This window comes from Crocodylus siamensis, chromosome 4 (genome assembly GCF_052110815.1).
Source record: "Crocodylus siamensis isolate JL-2025a chromosome 4, ASM5211081v1, whole genome shotgun sequence".
Taxonomy (NCBI): domain Eukaryota; kingdom Metazoa; phylum Chordata; order Crocodylia; family Crocodylidae; genus Crocodylus; species Crocodylus siamensis.
The window spans coordinates 3,960,644-3,976,217 of record NC_143398.1 but is presented as its reverse complement, the minus strand read 5'-3'; the positions used below and the strand labels follow the sequence as shown (position 1 = coordinate 3,976,217).

Genomic DNA, 15,574 nt, shown 5'->3' with positions numbered 1-15,574 from the left:
TTGCCATTCTGTCACACTGAGCCAAAGTGACCCCAGTGGACGCCCACAAAGGTCCCTCCTCCCCAAGAAGAGATTCGCATTGGCGGAGGGAGATTTCCACGAATGAAGCTGAGAGCAGCTTAACTCCTGTTGGAGATACACAGGAGCTCCACCAGCAGGCTCGGTAAGAACTGCTCACTTCTGGCACTGCATTAGTATAGTATCTAACAGCCCCCTAGGGTGGCATTTTAACGGTATAAACTGTTCTATTTGCCCAGGCCCCCCACCCCCTTTCCATTGTCATTATGTTTAATGGGGTTGTCCAATGAAGAATAGGAGTCTTAACCTCTGTGCAAGGTCCCCAAAAGTCAAATTCCACCGCCATGATCCTCTATCAGTGACAGAGGTAGCAGCCAATGTGCCCCACTTTACTCAGGTACATCAGCAGAGCCTCTGCCATCACCTTTGCTCCACAATTAATTTGTCCCACTGTATTTAAGATGGAGGAACTCTGTTCTGCCCACTGTGGAAAGAGATGTATTTAACCAAGCCATGCCTAGTAAAGCCATTTATATTTTTAAATAAATGCCCTTACGCATACATGAGTCAGCGTATTGTGCTGGTCACATTTATTGTCTGTAGCCAAGTTTTATTGAAATGACTCCCTCAGTGTTGTGCTTTCACCTAGACTCTGTCCCTCTAATGGATTTAATCAAGTAAGGGTCCAAATAAAACTCAGAAATTAAGCATATCATGTGCTAATTCCCCAGCAGCAGTTCTCTTCTTGTGGGTTACCCTTCCCAGGAAGAGATGATACAGGATGGAAGAAATGTTGGGACAGCCATTGCCTTGTCCTCTTCGCTTTGCAGTGAAGACAGGACTGTTCCCTGATCCAGGGGTCCCCCACATTCCTTTGCTTCTGCCCTGTCTTTTTCTGCCAACGGCTGTCAGTGCTAGGGATGTTTTCCGTCTCACTCTCCTTCCATGAGGATGCGCCTGAGTTCCAGTCCTCACTGTCTGTGTCCGAGGAATAGCTGTCAGGGATGTTCTGCTGGCTGAGCTTTGTGAAAAACCTCTCCGGCCTCCTTTCTAAGGGGTACCCAGCTGTAGGTACCTCCGAAAACAGGGCAGCCTTGTTGTTTTTCCAGCTGAAAAACTTGCTGACAAAGTCCCAGAGGCTGAACTTGCAGGATTCCCTGGGAACTAACACGAGACAGAAAAAAACAGCTTAACTGCACTGTAACCATCATTGACCCTTACTTGTAATGTCTTCAGTTTTCCTACCTTTGAAGGGCTAGAGAAGCATGGGGGAAGGCAAAACTGATGCAAAAATATGTCCTCAGAGACAACAGTAGGTACACTGGATGAGAGCAACATCCCGATATCTCAGAGATTGCCAACCTGTGCTAGCAGACATCAACTAGTCTCAAGGCAGGCCAGCCAGGGGCCGCTTGTTCTGTATTAGTAAAGATGATGCACATGAGTCCCGGGGAAGAAGGAAGGACACAGAGGCCACACACAATCCTCACTGTGGCAAAATGGCAGAAGAGAGGTGTCTCAAACGAGAACCATGAAGAAGCAGCACTGCCGTGTAAAAAGTAAAGCCTTGTATGCATCTTGCAAACCAAATTTAAATAGTTTGTCACATCTTTCAGAGCCCCTTCTCTATTTGCAGACAGCCTGGAGGTGTATAACCCGATACAGTCAATGGTATCTGCAGGAAAATTTGGCACATCCTGTATGAGCGAATTGGTGTCTAACCCAGAGGAAGATATTGTGGAGGCTGTAGGATGACCAACAACCCATCTGTGAGAAAACAACGAGCCCTACGCAAGCAGTCTTGTGTAGTCTAATTCTCTTTTCCAGGAATGAGACTAGTGCATTCATATAACCCCTGCTTTAAGATTATTTAAATTCCTGTAACCACAATTCCTTTTACATTGACCTTCCTTTTCTTATCATTGTTGCTCTTATTTGGACTCTTTCTGTTTTATCATGACTTTTCAATTGTGAGATGCCCATATCTGCATACAGAGGAAAATTCTTCTCTTTTCATGCCAGTGAAAATGAGGGGCATTACTTTTGGGGTTTAAATAAGAGAGTTTCACCTATTATTTCAAATGGGGCCTCAGTGATGCAGCATACATTACTCTCTAATGATTAAAAGCACCTCTCTAGAGATCACATTTACTTCTTAAGCATTGGTCCCCTTGTTTCTAACACTTTTGAAAGCTTTGTAGAATGCGTATTTACCATCTGGGTTGCTAGTCCACTTGTCAGAAGGCAGTTCTTCATCTTCATTTCTCTGGCTAATCTGTTTCAGGAAAACATGAATAAATGGCATGGATTTATAAATGGTGCCTACGCTGTTTCTGAACATGTTTGCAGGCTAGTGACAGGTGCCATCCTGATTGCCCACAGGATTGAATTTTACTGTCCACAGGTCAGGTCTCGCAGCAGTGGCACAAGAAACATTGCCTGACAGCTGTACCTCAATTGTGCCTGCCGTGGCTGTTCCTCTATGACACACCATGTGGGATGTGCCCTCTTGGAGGGGCATGAAAGGTTTCTGGGGGAGAGGGGGTGCAAGGAAAGGCAATATGAGCAGTGTGATTGTTGTGTGTGCACAAAAGCATCAAATGAAATTAAGCAGCTGGGGCACAGGGCACAAGAGTGTGTAGGTTTACTACAGTGGGATATAAATCCAAAAAGTTGGGGAAACGCTGCTCTAGAAGAAACTTGGCACTAATAGGAAGAGAATTAAAAGGCTAGCTTTTCAGCTGAGACTTCCAATAAGAGGAATAATTAGTGCTCTGATCCTGTGAAACCCCAAACTCATTTTGTGTGGGCTAGCAGATAATTTATGTCTTTTGCTACAAAGCTGAGATGGACCTGAATCAGATATGCAGGTGAAGGGCTGTCTCTCACTAATTCCTGGAGCCATCCAATTAAACTCCCCACTACCACAGCTCAGTTTATTATTGGCTACCAATGATTAACTAATAATGATATAAACACATTCAGTTTATAAGAAAAACTAAGAGCATTTCAGCTATCCCTGATGCAGCTTTTATATATGTGTCTGTTCTTTTTAGTGGTTTGTTGCAATGCCATTAGTATGGAAGGAGTAGAGATTTTGTCTATCAGCAGCAGCATTTTGGGACTGGGATCCTCATTCTGATCTCCCTTCACACCATGTGATAGGTGTCAGTCCTATACCATTGTATCAACAATAATAATATCTACTTAAGATTGTTAGCTCTTTGGGCCTGGATAATCTCTTCGTGATCTGCGAGGATATGACCTTCACAGGAGTCCTGATCCCTGGCTCAAGCCTACAGGAGTTTCCACAATAAAAATAGTGACTAGGATAATAATCTTACCCAAATATAAACACGGTAGATGAGAGTTATAACCACTATCCCAATGCAATAGGAAAGCAGGATTTGCCCTACAACTCCACAAAAGCCGTCAGCATCCCCGTTCTGCTCCTTGTAATCTTGTTCTTGGTTGGGGTCAGCATCTAGAGGGCTTTTATGTAAATAAAGCCACAAATAAGAAAGAAATGAAAATCCCATTCAGTTTAGTCGCTTAAAGCAGAGGACAGTAGTGTTCCTTCTCATAGGACATGGGATAAAAGAGGTTAAGATGCAACGTAGTGCCTTGGTAACCTATTGTTGACACTGATTTGTCTTGGAAGCTGTAACAGGAAGTGGTCAGAATACGTTAATGACATCATCCTCAGAACCATGGTAACATGAATGGTTGGTCTAAGCACAAAGAAAACCTGTTGGACAATCCTGTGAAATTGCATGTTTCCCATACTTCGTGTTTAGGTCTTTTTAGCCTGGTCTGTATTAGGTTGAGTGCTCTCAGTTCCTTCTGGAGGCCCTGGGAGCACAAGCATGCTACAAGCCAGTTGTTCTGGGAGCACAAAGTATGCAGCATCTTATAAGACTGGACCCATCATTTTCCAGAATTGGGAAAAAAGTCAGGGGCCAGGGCTGTTTCTACTGAGCTCCTCCTGGGAGGGTGCCAGGAGCCTGGCAAGGTGGGGAGAGCAGAGGAAGGGGCCAGCTGAGGAAAAGCGGGAGCCGGGCAGAGGTGCGAGGCAGTGGGCAAGCAGCAGCAGCCCCATCCTGAGCCCCAAGCAGGGAAGCAGGCACCCAGGGGCAGCATGGAGCTCACCTGTTCTTGCCCTCGCCCAGCAAAGAGTTGCTCAGGCAGCGGCAGCATAGGTGGGTACACCTCCAGCCCACTGGATGAGAGGAAGTGCAGGAGGGGATTGGTATCTTCAAATGTTCAGTCTATTTTATTTAAGTTTTATAAATATTTAATTTATTTAATAAATATAAAAAGTAAAATCTGTGTGTTTTTATTTGCAATCCATCCATCACTCTCGGTGGGCAATTCACGGTACACCATAAATGATTAAAATCAGATAAGACAAAAGCAAATTAGTTACTTTTGAGATGTAGGTGTCATAACAGATATTTTACTTCCTGTCTGAGACTGCCACTCATTCCTATTTTTACTTTCTTTTATAATGTGACCTACATGTGAGCAATCTCTTCTCTTTGAGAGCTTTCTGCACTGTTCTATATCATACAGCACTGAAACAATACACAACCCATGGCACCTAGGGGTGCAAGGATAACATAAATATCATTTCTCAACAGGCGTATATGGTCTGCTGCTTTGTGGCATGGTCACACTGGAGCTCTGCTGTATTCCTGATAGCCTGCCAACCAGACACGCTATGGCGTAACAACATATCACTAACTTCACAACAGTGCGTCACTTCATGGTATGGGGGATGACATGGTGGTGATGTTCCAATATATCATTAACATTATATTATATTACATTAAACACATATATAATGTAATAATGTAGAATGTATGTATCATGTATAATGTCCACTGATGGGACCTGATGATGCATTAAATTAACATAATGTATTAACATTATATATTGACTGGAACATTGATCAATATACAGGCAGTCCTCAACTTATGTTTTGAGTTACAACATTTCGTACTTAGGACCTTTCTAAATTGACACAGTTTCAACTTTCTGATGTCAGTATCAACTTCACAACCCTTGACACCCCCGCCATGCCAGCGAACAAGTTCTCTGCGTTGCCCATCCCCCTGGAGAACATCTGTCCAAACTTCCTCGGACACTTTTTTCAAGAAAGCAGACGAGACTCCAGAGAAACCTGCAGCCAAGACTCCTGAGAAGATGCCAGCCAAGAACCCTTCAAAAAGTCCAGCCAAGTCACCTCAAAGTCCTTCCAAATCAATGTGATTGCTATTTACAATGTAAATACATTCATGTAGCTATATTATTCCTCTATAATTAATTGAGTACAAAATTCCTGTTTATTTTTGGTGAAAACAGGGTGTCAGGGCTTAGTTCAGGAACCAATCTCCATTTATAACATTGTTTCTTATGGGAAAATTGGTTCCGAGTTGCAACGCTTCGACTTAAAACGCCTTTTTCAGGAACTGATTGTGTCGTAAGCCCGAGGACTGCCTGTATATTACTCCCAAAGACTTTGCTAAAGCATTGGTCGGAGTCGGCCTGACCTGCAAGCGTGACCGATGGAAGGGGGAGCTGGCTGTACAAGGTGTAGGATAGTCCCGTTTCAGGACGATAAGGCTAGAATGGGAACACCCAGATCAGGACGGGAAAGGCCATTGTACGGGCCACTTTGAGATATTCAAGACCCAGATGGATCGCGATATGGAAGGTGTTTTGATCGCTGTGTCAAATGAGGGCTAGAAAGTAGGGGAACCGCATGGTATTGTGCTGACCACCTTGTCACAGGTACTCCAGGCCCGATGTACTTCTTAGGCCAAAACATACTAGGGTTGTGCTCATGGACAACAAATCTGGATGAATCTTTGCCACTGAATCTTTGCCTGAAGTTAAGACAGTTAAAAAGTTAAAGGTGGGATCTTGTGGCCGTGACGTTCCCCAGCACGGCTGTTCCTGAGACTTCAACCCTGGCGGCACATCAACCGCACGTGAGGAGGACGACTGCGACGAGGACACTGCTAACACCCGGTGACACAGGGTAATGTGCCCCCCACACCAGCGCGTCCTTCATTAATGCGACTTGCCCTGCGAGGGGCGGTAGTATCACAACCTCCCACAATACCACGTGGCGTGGGAGCCTCTCGGGGACGTGCCAACAAGGCAATAACAGCATGCCCACACGCTGGCCCATGACGTGATTATGTCAGAGGGAGGCGGGCACGGGTGTCACGCTGACACATGGCACGGCGACATCACAGCCCGCACCGCATTGCTGATGTCATGTCGACACATCCCCACGTTGTGCTGGGCCACTGCAACGAGGCCGCTGCCCTTCGACGCTGGCGTGACCACGTGCCACGGGATGTCGCTGCTCCTCCCTGACATGTCGCTCACGCTGTGCGCCCGCAGCAGTACAGCTAGGGCCACGCCAACGACGTCACGTTCACGTCATCGCAACGACAACTGTGTCCCTCAGGGAGAGCCCCGCCCAACCAATCCTCCTCACACCCCCTCTCCCCTCAAAACGACCCGGCTGAGCAGGGAGAGAAGCGCGGAGCCCAACGGCTTCCGCATGACCCCAATGTCCGCCGCCCAGCTCCCGTCTCCATAGCTGCCAAGTCCCGCCCCCCCCGCTAGGCGTTACCGTCACTTCCGGCCGGCGCGAAATTTCGCGCAGGCGCCGTAGCAGCGGGAGCCGGGCGCAGGCCGTTGGGCGCCTCACGTGGGCGGAGTGAGTGTTGGGGGGCTGCTTCTGCCTGCCCCTCTGGGCTGGGAGGGCCGTACCAATAGTGGGAGCTGGGGCTGCATGGGCCGTACCAATGGAGGGTCTCGCTCCCTCTGGGGGCTGGATGGCCGTACCAGTGGGGGCTCTGGCTCTCTGTGAGGGTGGATGAGCCGTACCAGTGGGAGGTCTCGCTCCCTCTGGGGGGGGCTGGATGGGCCGTACCAGTAGGGGCTCTGGCTCTCTCTGGCGGTGGATGGGCCGTACCAATGGAGGGTCTCGCTCCCTCGGGGGTGCTGGATGGGCTGTACCAATGGGGGCTCTGGCTCTCTGGGGGTGGATGGGCTGTACCAATGGAGGGTCTCGCTCCCTCTGGATGGGCCGTACCATTGGGGGCTCTGGCTCTCTGGGGGTGGATGGGCTGTACCAATGGAGGGTCTCGCTCCCTGGGGGGGGGGCTGGATGGGCTGTACCAATGGGGGCTCTGGCTCTCTCTGGGGGTGGATGGGCCGTACCAATGGGGGGGTCTAGCTCCCTCTGAGGCCAGTTGGGTGCTACCAGTGCCCCGTCTTGGGGGTGTCCCCTGCTTTGCTTTGTGGCAGCTTGCCCGCAGGGCTGGGGGCTCTGAGCGCGAGTCCTGCCTGGGGGAGGCTTGGCCCCCCATGCCCCCTGAGTGATGCACGCTGCCCCTGCACCCCGTTCAGATGCCAGGGGCAGTGCGGGGCGTTCCTGTAGCTCCCGGGCCTGCACTGGCTGCACTTGGAAGAGCAGGAGTGATCCTGGGCTCACGTGCAGCGATACCGCCGGTCTGACGAGCTCCCTGGCCACGGAAAGCAGGAGATGGGGTTAGAGGAGGCTGGGGCTGCTGTGCTAGGGTCCGGACTGCCCACAAAGTGCCCAGAAGATACTGAAAGTACTAAAAAAGGATCGCTCCCATGCTGTGCAATGCTAGCATCTGGGGGATTCACAACTGAGCTGCGACTAGCGCAATTCTGCGCAGCAGGCGCGTTCCCCAAGCCACAGTATTGTCTTCTGCATCTCCATGTAGGAGGCCGGCAAGCATTGCGGGAGATAATGGGGGAGGAAGGGTGGTGACTGGTTCAGTGATGGGGGTAGCAATGATGACGATAATGCTTGGAATAGAGAAATCCCATACTTTGAAAAGGAGAAAACTATTATTGTCATAAATGCAGTGAGCTACAGATCAAGCTTTTGAGGGTATTGCAGGGATTTTAGGAGCAAAGTCTGCAATACAAACGTTTGCGTCCATTAAAGGGAAAGGGAATGCTTTGTGTAGGAAGTCTGCAGGGTTATGCTGGGTCTCTCCTTTCTGTGACTTCCCAGGGGTTAGGGAATATAAAATCCTTGCCTTTCCCTCATGAAAGGATGCTGTCACTTGATCCCCGTTATCTTTCCTGCCCACGTGCAGCAGGGCTGGACCTGATGATCTGTAAGGTCCCGTCCAGCCCCTAACGGCTATGAAACTATCTGTCCAGTGTCCTGAACTGCTGCTTAATTCTTATGAGTCCCGTCCCCCCCCGCAATCCCCATGCTTTATTCCCTAAAAACAAGGGAAGAACTTTTTTTAAAGCAAGTCTGTGAAGTGGAAAGCAAATTTGTGGGCATTTGATACCGTGAGTCCAGTTCTGCTGTTTTACCCCAGTACAAATGGAGAATGACTCTCTTAATTGGGGTGAGATCGAAATCCAGCCCTCCATCCTGTTACAGCAATTCGTGAAAGTAGCACTGTACTGCAGCCATAATGAGTAGGAAATGTTCACTGTAGGGGCCACTTTAAAAAGATTTGATATTTTTAGCCCAAAAACTAGGTACAGAGTTCTGTTTACCAGTCAGTGTTTAGAAGGGAAATCCCTAAATGTGATTTGCCAAGACATGTTTTTGTTTAATTGGGTATTGAAGGAGATGCTCTGCATACTTAGCTAAACTCATGCGGGCTTTCCTTATGCTTCTCTTACTACAGATGATGAACAACGAACAAAGTCCAGCGACTTCCCTCATTGACAGAACCATCAAGATGAGAAGGGAGACAGAAGCCCGGAAAGTGGTCTTGGCCTGGGGCCTCCTTAATGTATCAGTTGCTGGCATGATTTATACTGAAATGTAAGTTTGTTGCAACAGTTAACGCAAACAGATAAAGCAGTCATTATGCCTTCCTACATTTCCATGTGCTTGGGCTCAAAGAAATTTTATCTCAATTGTTTTTTCTCTTTCAGGACTGGAAAATTGATAAGCTCATATTATAACATTACATACTGGCCACTGTGGTATATTGGTAAGGAATTACATTGTGGTTTCTTACTTGTGTGGGAGAACAGTATCTAAATTGCATTTTCATCCTTTATCTTTAGCTTTCCTGTCTGTATTTGTTGTGGGGGTATTTTAAGCCAGCTTTTTTGGTTATCTAGACACCTGACTTTGATCCACTGAGGACATGGAAAATAATCTGGGGTTCTTTCCCAACTCCTGAGTGGTGGATGACTGGACATGTATCAATTGTCTTTAGTGTGCCATGTAAAAATGTGGCAGATTACAGCTGAAAAGGCTAATCTGGTAATTAATATTAAGTTAGATGTGAGGTGAGGCTTTTGGGAAGCAAGAGGCTAGAATTGTGTTGCTGCTATTGTACTATAGGTATGGATAGTATTTCACAAGAGTAGCAAAACAAAGTTTCTGCCTTAAGACAATTAAAATATAAATTAGCCATCCAGAAGGGGAGCAGAGAATCAGATATTAGTGGCAGACTATTTAACAAAATGTATGGTTTGAGAAGTATGATACCCAGAATGCACAATAACGCACAGTAATCCACAGATGCATCATGAGCAGGTCCAAGGAGGTGATCCTCCCCCTCTATATGACATTGGTCAGGCCGCAGCTGGAGTACTGCATCCAGTTCTGGGCACTGCACTTCAGGAGGGATGTGGACAGCATGGAGAGGGTCCAGAGGAGGGCCACCCACATGATCGGGGGCAGCAGAGCAGGCCCTACAAGGAGAGACTACAGGACCTGAACCTGTTCAGCCTCCACAAGAGAAGGCTGAGGGGGGATCTGGTGGCCATCTGTAAATTGGCCAAGGGGGACCAGCAGGCAATGGGAGAGTCCCTGTTCCCCCGAGCACTACCAGGAGTAACAAGGACTAACAGCCATAAGTTGACGGAGAGTAGATTTCATAGACATTAAGGCTGGAAGGGACCTCAGAAGATCATCAAATCCAGCCCCCCCCGCCCGAAGGGCAGGAAGCCAGCTGGGGTCATAGGATCCCAGCAAGATAAGCATCCAATTTGATCTTGAAGGTGTTCAATGTAGGTGCTTGAACCACCTCCGATGGCAGGCTGTTCCAGACTTTGGAGGCTCGGACAGTAAAGAAATTCTTCCTTAGGTCCAGCCTGAAACGGTCTTGCAGTAGTTTATAACCGTTTGACCTCATCATCCCTTGGGGCGCTCTGGTGAACAGATGTTCCCCCAGATACTGGTGGTCACCCCTGATAAACTTATAGGTGGCCATCAGATCACCCCTGAGCCTGTGCTTTTCCAGTAGATTCAGGCTAGATATCAGGAGGCGCTACTTCACAGTCAGGGTAGCTAGGATCTGGAACGAACTTCCAAGGGAAGTGGTCCTGGCTTCTACCCTGGGGGTCTTTAAGAAGAGGCTAGATAGATACCTTGCTGGGGTCATCTGACCCCAGTACTCTTTCCTGCCATGACATGATGATCTGCTCAGGTCCCTTCTGACCCAACCAACTATGAAACTTTTGCCATGGTAATGCCCCTAATAATGGAACTGATAAAGAACATAAAACATTGTCAATAAAATGAGGACATTTTTCATGGACGGCATTTTCTAAAACAGAGAACTGTTTTTTTTTCAAATATATATATTTTTTAAATGTTGTTCCAGAACTTGCACTTGCATCTCTGTTCAGCCTGAATGCCCTGTTCGATTTCTGGAGGTATTTCAAATACACTGTGGCACCAACCAACTTGGTTATGAGTCCTGGGCAACAAACTCTTCTTGGGCTTCAGAATGCATGTAGGTATAACAGCTGTTTTTTGCAATGGTATCTACAAGTGAGTTTCTTGATGTTAGACCTTCTGAAAAGACTTGGTTGTGGATCTCAGCCGACCACAGTCCTCTAAAACATGCTTCACAAAAGCATATGATAGCTAGAAGGGCAAAGTGATGCATTAAATACTCTCTGAAGTGCAGAAGTGCCAAGTTGAAATGCTGTTCTAGTTTCCCTCTCTGTGATGATCAGTAAAGTGCACTAGGCGAAACAGAATGAAGATACAAAATGTCAAGAAGTGCTTTGATTAGCTTATAGGTAACTTCAGGGGAAGAAAATACTAGGTACAAAGGCTCTCTGTTATCTAGCAGAGAAAGGCCTAGCAAGAACTAATGACTAGAAATTGAAGCCAGGTAAATTCATACTAGAAATAAGATACATTTTTAACAATGAGGCTGACCACCCATTGGAATCAAACTAGTGAAGGGGAGACGTGGATCTCCTGATGTCTTGAGATGGATTTTTTTCCTGATTGATATACCTTGTTTGTACACTCAGAATGGGAATAACTGAGTGAATATATGTAGCCTATATTATGCAGAGGTTAAACTAATTGATCAAATGATCTTTTTTGCTGTAACATCAGTTAATTTATATTGGTGTGTCTAATGTCTGCAAGCAAATGCATGTATTTCAGTGATTCATAATGTGTCTTCCAACTGGCCAGGGTTTTAGCAACAAACAGGAGGATTATAGGTAATCAGGGTGAAGCAAAAAAGGCAGAAGGAGAGGTGGGTTTGTGTTGGGACACAGACAAACAATGAAAGATGCTCCAGCTTTGTGATAGATGACATAGGGCAGAGGTTGGCAATCTCTGGCCTGAACTCTCAGGTGATTGTAGCTGGCCCACAAAGCCAAGAGGTTGACAGCAGTGTGACTGCAGTGTAAGGTGCAGAGGGGAACAGCAGTGGCTGCCAGCTCAAATGTGGCAGTCTGCCTTTGGATCTAGCGCCATTAATTTTGCCTGCTGTTCCTAATAGGTTGCTGACCCCCTACCCTAATCTAGAACATGGTAACAATTTGTGCGAAGCTGGAGGGAGTAGATTTAAATCATGGTAACTTGCCATTAGGTAAGGTACCCACCACAAAGGGAAAGCTTAATATTAAAGTGTAAAACTGAAACTGTAAAAAGCAGTTCCTTTATAAAATATTTTTGAGTTTCTAAACAAACCTCTAAAATTGGAAGAACCTGATGAGAGAAGTTTAGAAAATGCAGAATGCTGGTTTTCCAGTCTGACTGGAAGGAACTCTTCACATTGAAAGGACTTCATAGTAACAATTAGTATATACAGTTAAAAGTAATGTAATTTGTGTAACTTCTCTAAACCACAAAGACAGTATGTTTCACTTGTGTTTGAAACTTTTGGAGGTAGTGCATATAAATATTGTTATTAAGATGTCCTTAAAAAGGAAAATTTCCTGATAGTGAAATGTTCTGCCGTTTCTTTGAGAAACGTAACCTACAGTAGAGAAGTTTTAATATCAGATAGATTGTAAATTGGATCAGACAAAGTGGAATCTAAAATATCTTTTGCTGCTCATAGGCACAAAACAAGGATTTTAAAAGACTAGGATTAGAACTGGCAGATGAGAACAAGCAATGCTCCTGTGTTGGCCAAAGGGAAGGACTGACTGCGGTCTCATTATTTATATATTCTGCTCTGTTTATAAAGCGCCTAGAAACCCCAGCTCAGATAAGACACTTGTAGACCTAGACTGTATTCTAACAATCAGTAGCATAGTTCCTGACTTGATTTTCTTTCAGTCTAAACAGAGGTGATAAAGAGCAGAAGAGAAGTGTTTTCATCAATATTTTGCAGATAGGGAACTGACTGAGATGAAGTGTTTGTCCAAGGTTTTGTTTTGCAGGGAGTTCTGCAGAATTTAGCCTAGGTCTCTCTCTACCAGACTCTGTCCTTCCTTTTCCCTGATTTCTTGGTTGGGGCTTTGCTGCCCCCATAGGGGCAAAGTGTGAAACTTTTAAATCTTGTTGCTGGGGGTAGGGGGGTTGGGTTTGTTTTGGTTTGATTTTTTTTGGGTGGGGGTTTTGGCCAAGTCTCACTATAAAGTGGACTCTGGTCCAGAAGCTGCCCCTCACCCAGCCCCCTGTTCCTTAGTGCAGTTGCGGGTTAAGCATTCATGGTTTCAAATATTTGCAAATGCCAAATCCGCTTCTTAAATACAGTTAAAGGAGCTCCTTGGGAGCTCTGCACTTGCCACTGTGGGGCTCCCGCCATTGCCAGAGCAGCCGTGCCCCACCCCCCCGCCGCCAGGAGTACTGAGTTCAAGAACACAGACAGCGTTCATGAACACAGTGCCTTTTTCATGGATTTTGCTGTTCGTGGAGGATATGAGAACGTATCCCCCGTGAATGGCAAGGGTCTCCTGTATTGTGAAGAAATAACAACACTTAACTGAGACAAAAATGGAATCCAGGCTGCTACTCCTTCCTTACTGATTCTGCTTTTCTTCTTACTGCAGCAATACAAACAACTCCTCCACGAGAGCTGGTGGCAAAGAAAATCCCTCCTTCTACGCCTTCTCCTCCAATCCAGGGTCAGAGTGTGCTGAGTTACAGCCCATCCCGTTCACCCAGTGCCAGCCCAAAATTCACTGGCTGCATCACTGGGTATAGTCCTCAGCTACATTCTCTGGCAGGCAGTAGTGGTTCCTACAGCACTGCTGTGACCTACTCGCCAAGTAGCAACTATAGTAAGGTAACAACTATGACAGCTCTTGTTGGAAGAAGTTGGAATTTACTTGTTAGACCAGGGGTGGGCAAAATGCAGCCTGGGGGCCATATGTGGCCTGCCAGGCCATTCTATCCGGCCCGTGGGGCCCCTGAAAAATTTAGAAAATTAATGTTTATCTGCCCTGGGCTGCCTGTCATGTGGCCCTCAATGGCTTGCCAAAACTCAGTAAATGGCCTTCTGCCCCAAATAATTGCCTGCCCCTGTGTTAGATCCTTGTAATATACACTGCGGAACATGATTTTTGAATTGCTTAGATCCTTGTATATTTATACGTTTGCAAGAATGGAAATAGTATTCTGAGTTGGGTCATTCATTCTTCTTGATAACATTTTATATGCTTTTACACCATCTAACATGAAGTATGGCTCAGAATTTAAAGAAAACGCCTGAAACCCAAAAAAATTACAGAACCCAAAGTACCATCTAGTTTAGTAGCAGTTACCACTGCAATGGCAAGTTAGATAAATGGATGTGTAGATCAATAACTTGAATTTCTAACTAAAGTTAATTAGGATTCCAGTATTGTCAAATGGCAGTCATGCGTTCTGTTTCATACAGGCATCTGGCTTCAGCCCCTCCCCTACTGGGTTACCGTACCCCACCAGCATTGGACCAGTAGAAAGCAGTGGGCTGAGGTCTCGGTACCGTTCTTCACCAACACTATACAACTCCCCTACTGGCAAAGAAGACTACATGACAGAACTAAAATCGTTAGACAGCTTCCTTCGAAGTGAAGAGGAGAAACAGCATCGAGTTCAGCTGGGTAAATAAATGACTTTGCAATATTCCATAGATTCACTTACAGATACTAAGGGCTGGAAGGGACCTCTGGAGATCATCAGGTCCAGCACCCCTGTGCTTGGGCAGGAAAGACTGCTTGGATGAGATGACCCCAGCAAGGTCAGCATCGAGGCATTTTTTTAAGATATCCAGAGTAGGTGATTATACCACTTCTGGCGGGAATCTGTTCAAGACCATGGACACTTCAGTTGTAAAGAAGCTTTTCCTTATGTCTAATCTAAAGCAGTCTTCTAGCACAGCATTTCCCAACCTTTTTCATTCAATGGCACACTTACATAAATTTAAAAAAAATTGCGGCATACCGAGGGAGGGGAGGGGTGGTGCACAGCCAGCTGCGGAGGGGTGGGGAGGTGGTACAGCATTCCCCCCCGCCCCCCAGCTACTGCAGCAGACAGACAGACAAACAAGACATACGGGGGGTGTCGCTCCCCAAATGCCATGGCACACCTGTTCACATCTGACAGCAGTTGGGAAACGCTGTTCTAGCAATTTATGACCGTTAGTCCTAGTCTTCCCGTGGGGAGCCCTGGTGACCAGATGTTCTCCCAGTCCCTGATATGAGCCCTTTATATATTGATGGGCTGCCACCAAGTTCCCTCTGAGTCTTCTCTTCATGCTGAACAGACCCATGTCTCTCAGCCCCTCATTGTATGGCCTGCTCTCCATGCCTCTAACCATACATATAGCCGTCCTTTGGACTTTCTCAAGCTTCTCCACATCCTTCCTGAAGTGTGTGTGGTGTCCAGAACTGGACGCAGTACTCCAGCTGTGGCCTCACGAAGACTGAGTAAAGTAGGAGGATAATATCTTGTTTGAGATGCATCAGTAGATGCATGCCAGCGTTTTGTTTACTTTGCTGCCTATGACATCATATTAGTGGCTCATGTTCGTTGTATGGTCTATCAAGACCCCCAGGTCTCTTTCGGTGGTGGTGCTGGTAAGTGTAGCACTGCTGAGCTTGTAAGTGTGTTATGGGTTGTTTCTCCCCAGGTGGAGCACCTTACACTTTTCAGTGTTGAAAATCATCAGGTTTTGTTCTGCCCACCTTGCAAACCTGTTCAGCCTGTGTCCCCAGCTTATCCTCTAGTGTGACTGCAGTCCCTCATAATGTGGTGTTATCTGCCAACTTTGCCAGTCCACTTTTAACACCCGAGTCCAAATCATTAAAAAGCACTGGTCCAAGTACCGAA

General features: G+C 46.5%; 2 protein-coding genes across 4 annotated transcripts in view; one reads left to right on the top strand and one right to left on the bottom strand.

Moving 5' to 3' along the window:
• Window positions 1-453: 453 nt before the first annotated feature.
• Window positions 454-7,409, bottom strand: SSMEM1 (serine rich single-pass membrane protein 1). The gene is made up of 4 exons (XM_090041003.1): window positions 6,841-7,409; window positions 3,363-3,510; window positions 2,233-2,293; window positions 454-1,182 (listed from the first exon to the last, which is right to left on the bottom strand). The coding sequence occupies exons 1-4, from the start codon at window positions 7,407-7,409 to the stop codon at window positions 731-733; spliced, it is 1,230 nt and encodes a 409-aa protein (XP_089897129.1). The 3' UTR covers window positions 454-730.
• The window catches only part of TMEM209 (transmembrane protein 209), a 23,030-nt gene continuing 14,144 nt past the window's right edge, over window positions 6,689-15,574 (top strand). Inside the window, exons 1-6 of one of the 3 annotated variants that reach the window (XM_090041500.1) lie at window positions 6,689-6,754; window positions 8,727-8,866; window positions 8,980-9,038; window positions 10,665-10,796; window positions 13,312-13,547; window positions 14,142-14,346. In XM_090041500.1, coding sequence (XP_089897626.1) covers window positions 8,727-8,866; window positions 8,980-9,038; window positions 10,665-10,796; window positions 13,312-13,547; window positions 14,142-14,346 — 772 coding nt within the window. In that variant the 5' untranslated portion in view covers window positions 6,689-6,754. Of the gene's footprint in view, window positions 6,755-7,276; window positions 7,591-7,614; window positions 7,790-8,726; window positions 8,867-8,979; window positions 9,039-10,664; window positions 10,797-13,311; window positions 13,548-14,141; window positions 14,347-15,574 lie in introns of those variants that run through there. The other 2 variants (XM_090041501.1, XM_090041499.1) reach the window with 2 other exon arrangements.

Bases quoted from the DNA above. Each gene is read 5' to 3' on its own strand.
- SSMEM1 (XM_090041003.1), bottom strand. From the start codon at position 7,409: ATGGGGGGCCAAGCCTCCCCCAGGCAGGACTCGCGCTCAGAGCCCCCA. The intron at 3,511-6,840 runs GTACGGCCCATG...TTTACATAAAAG, and splicing joins GGGAGCGAGACCCTCCATTG to CCCTCTAGATGCTGACCCCA. The intron at 2,294-3,362 runs GTAAGATTATTA...TTCCTGAAACAG, and splicing joins TCTACCGTGTTTATATTTGG to ATTAGCCAGAGAAATGAAGA.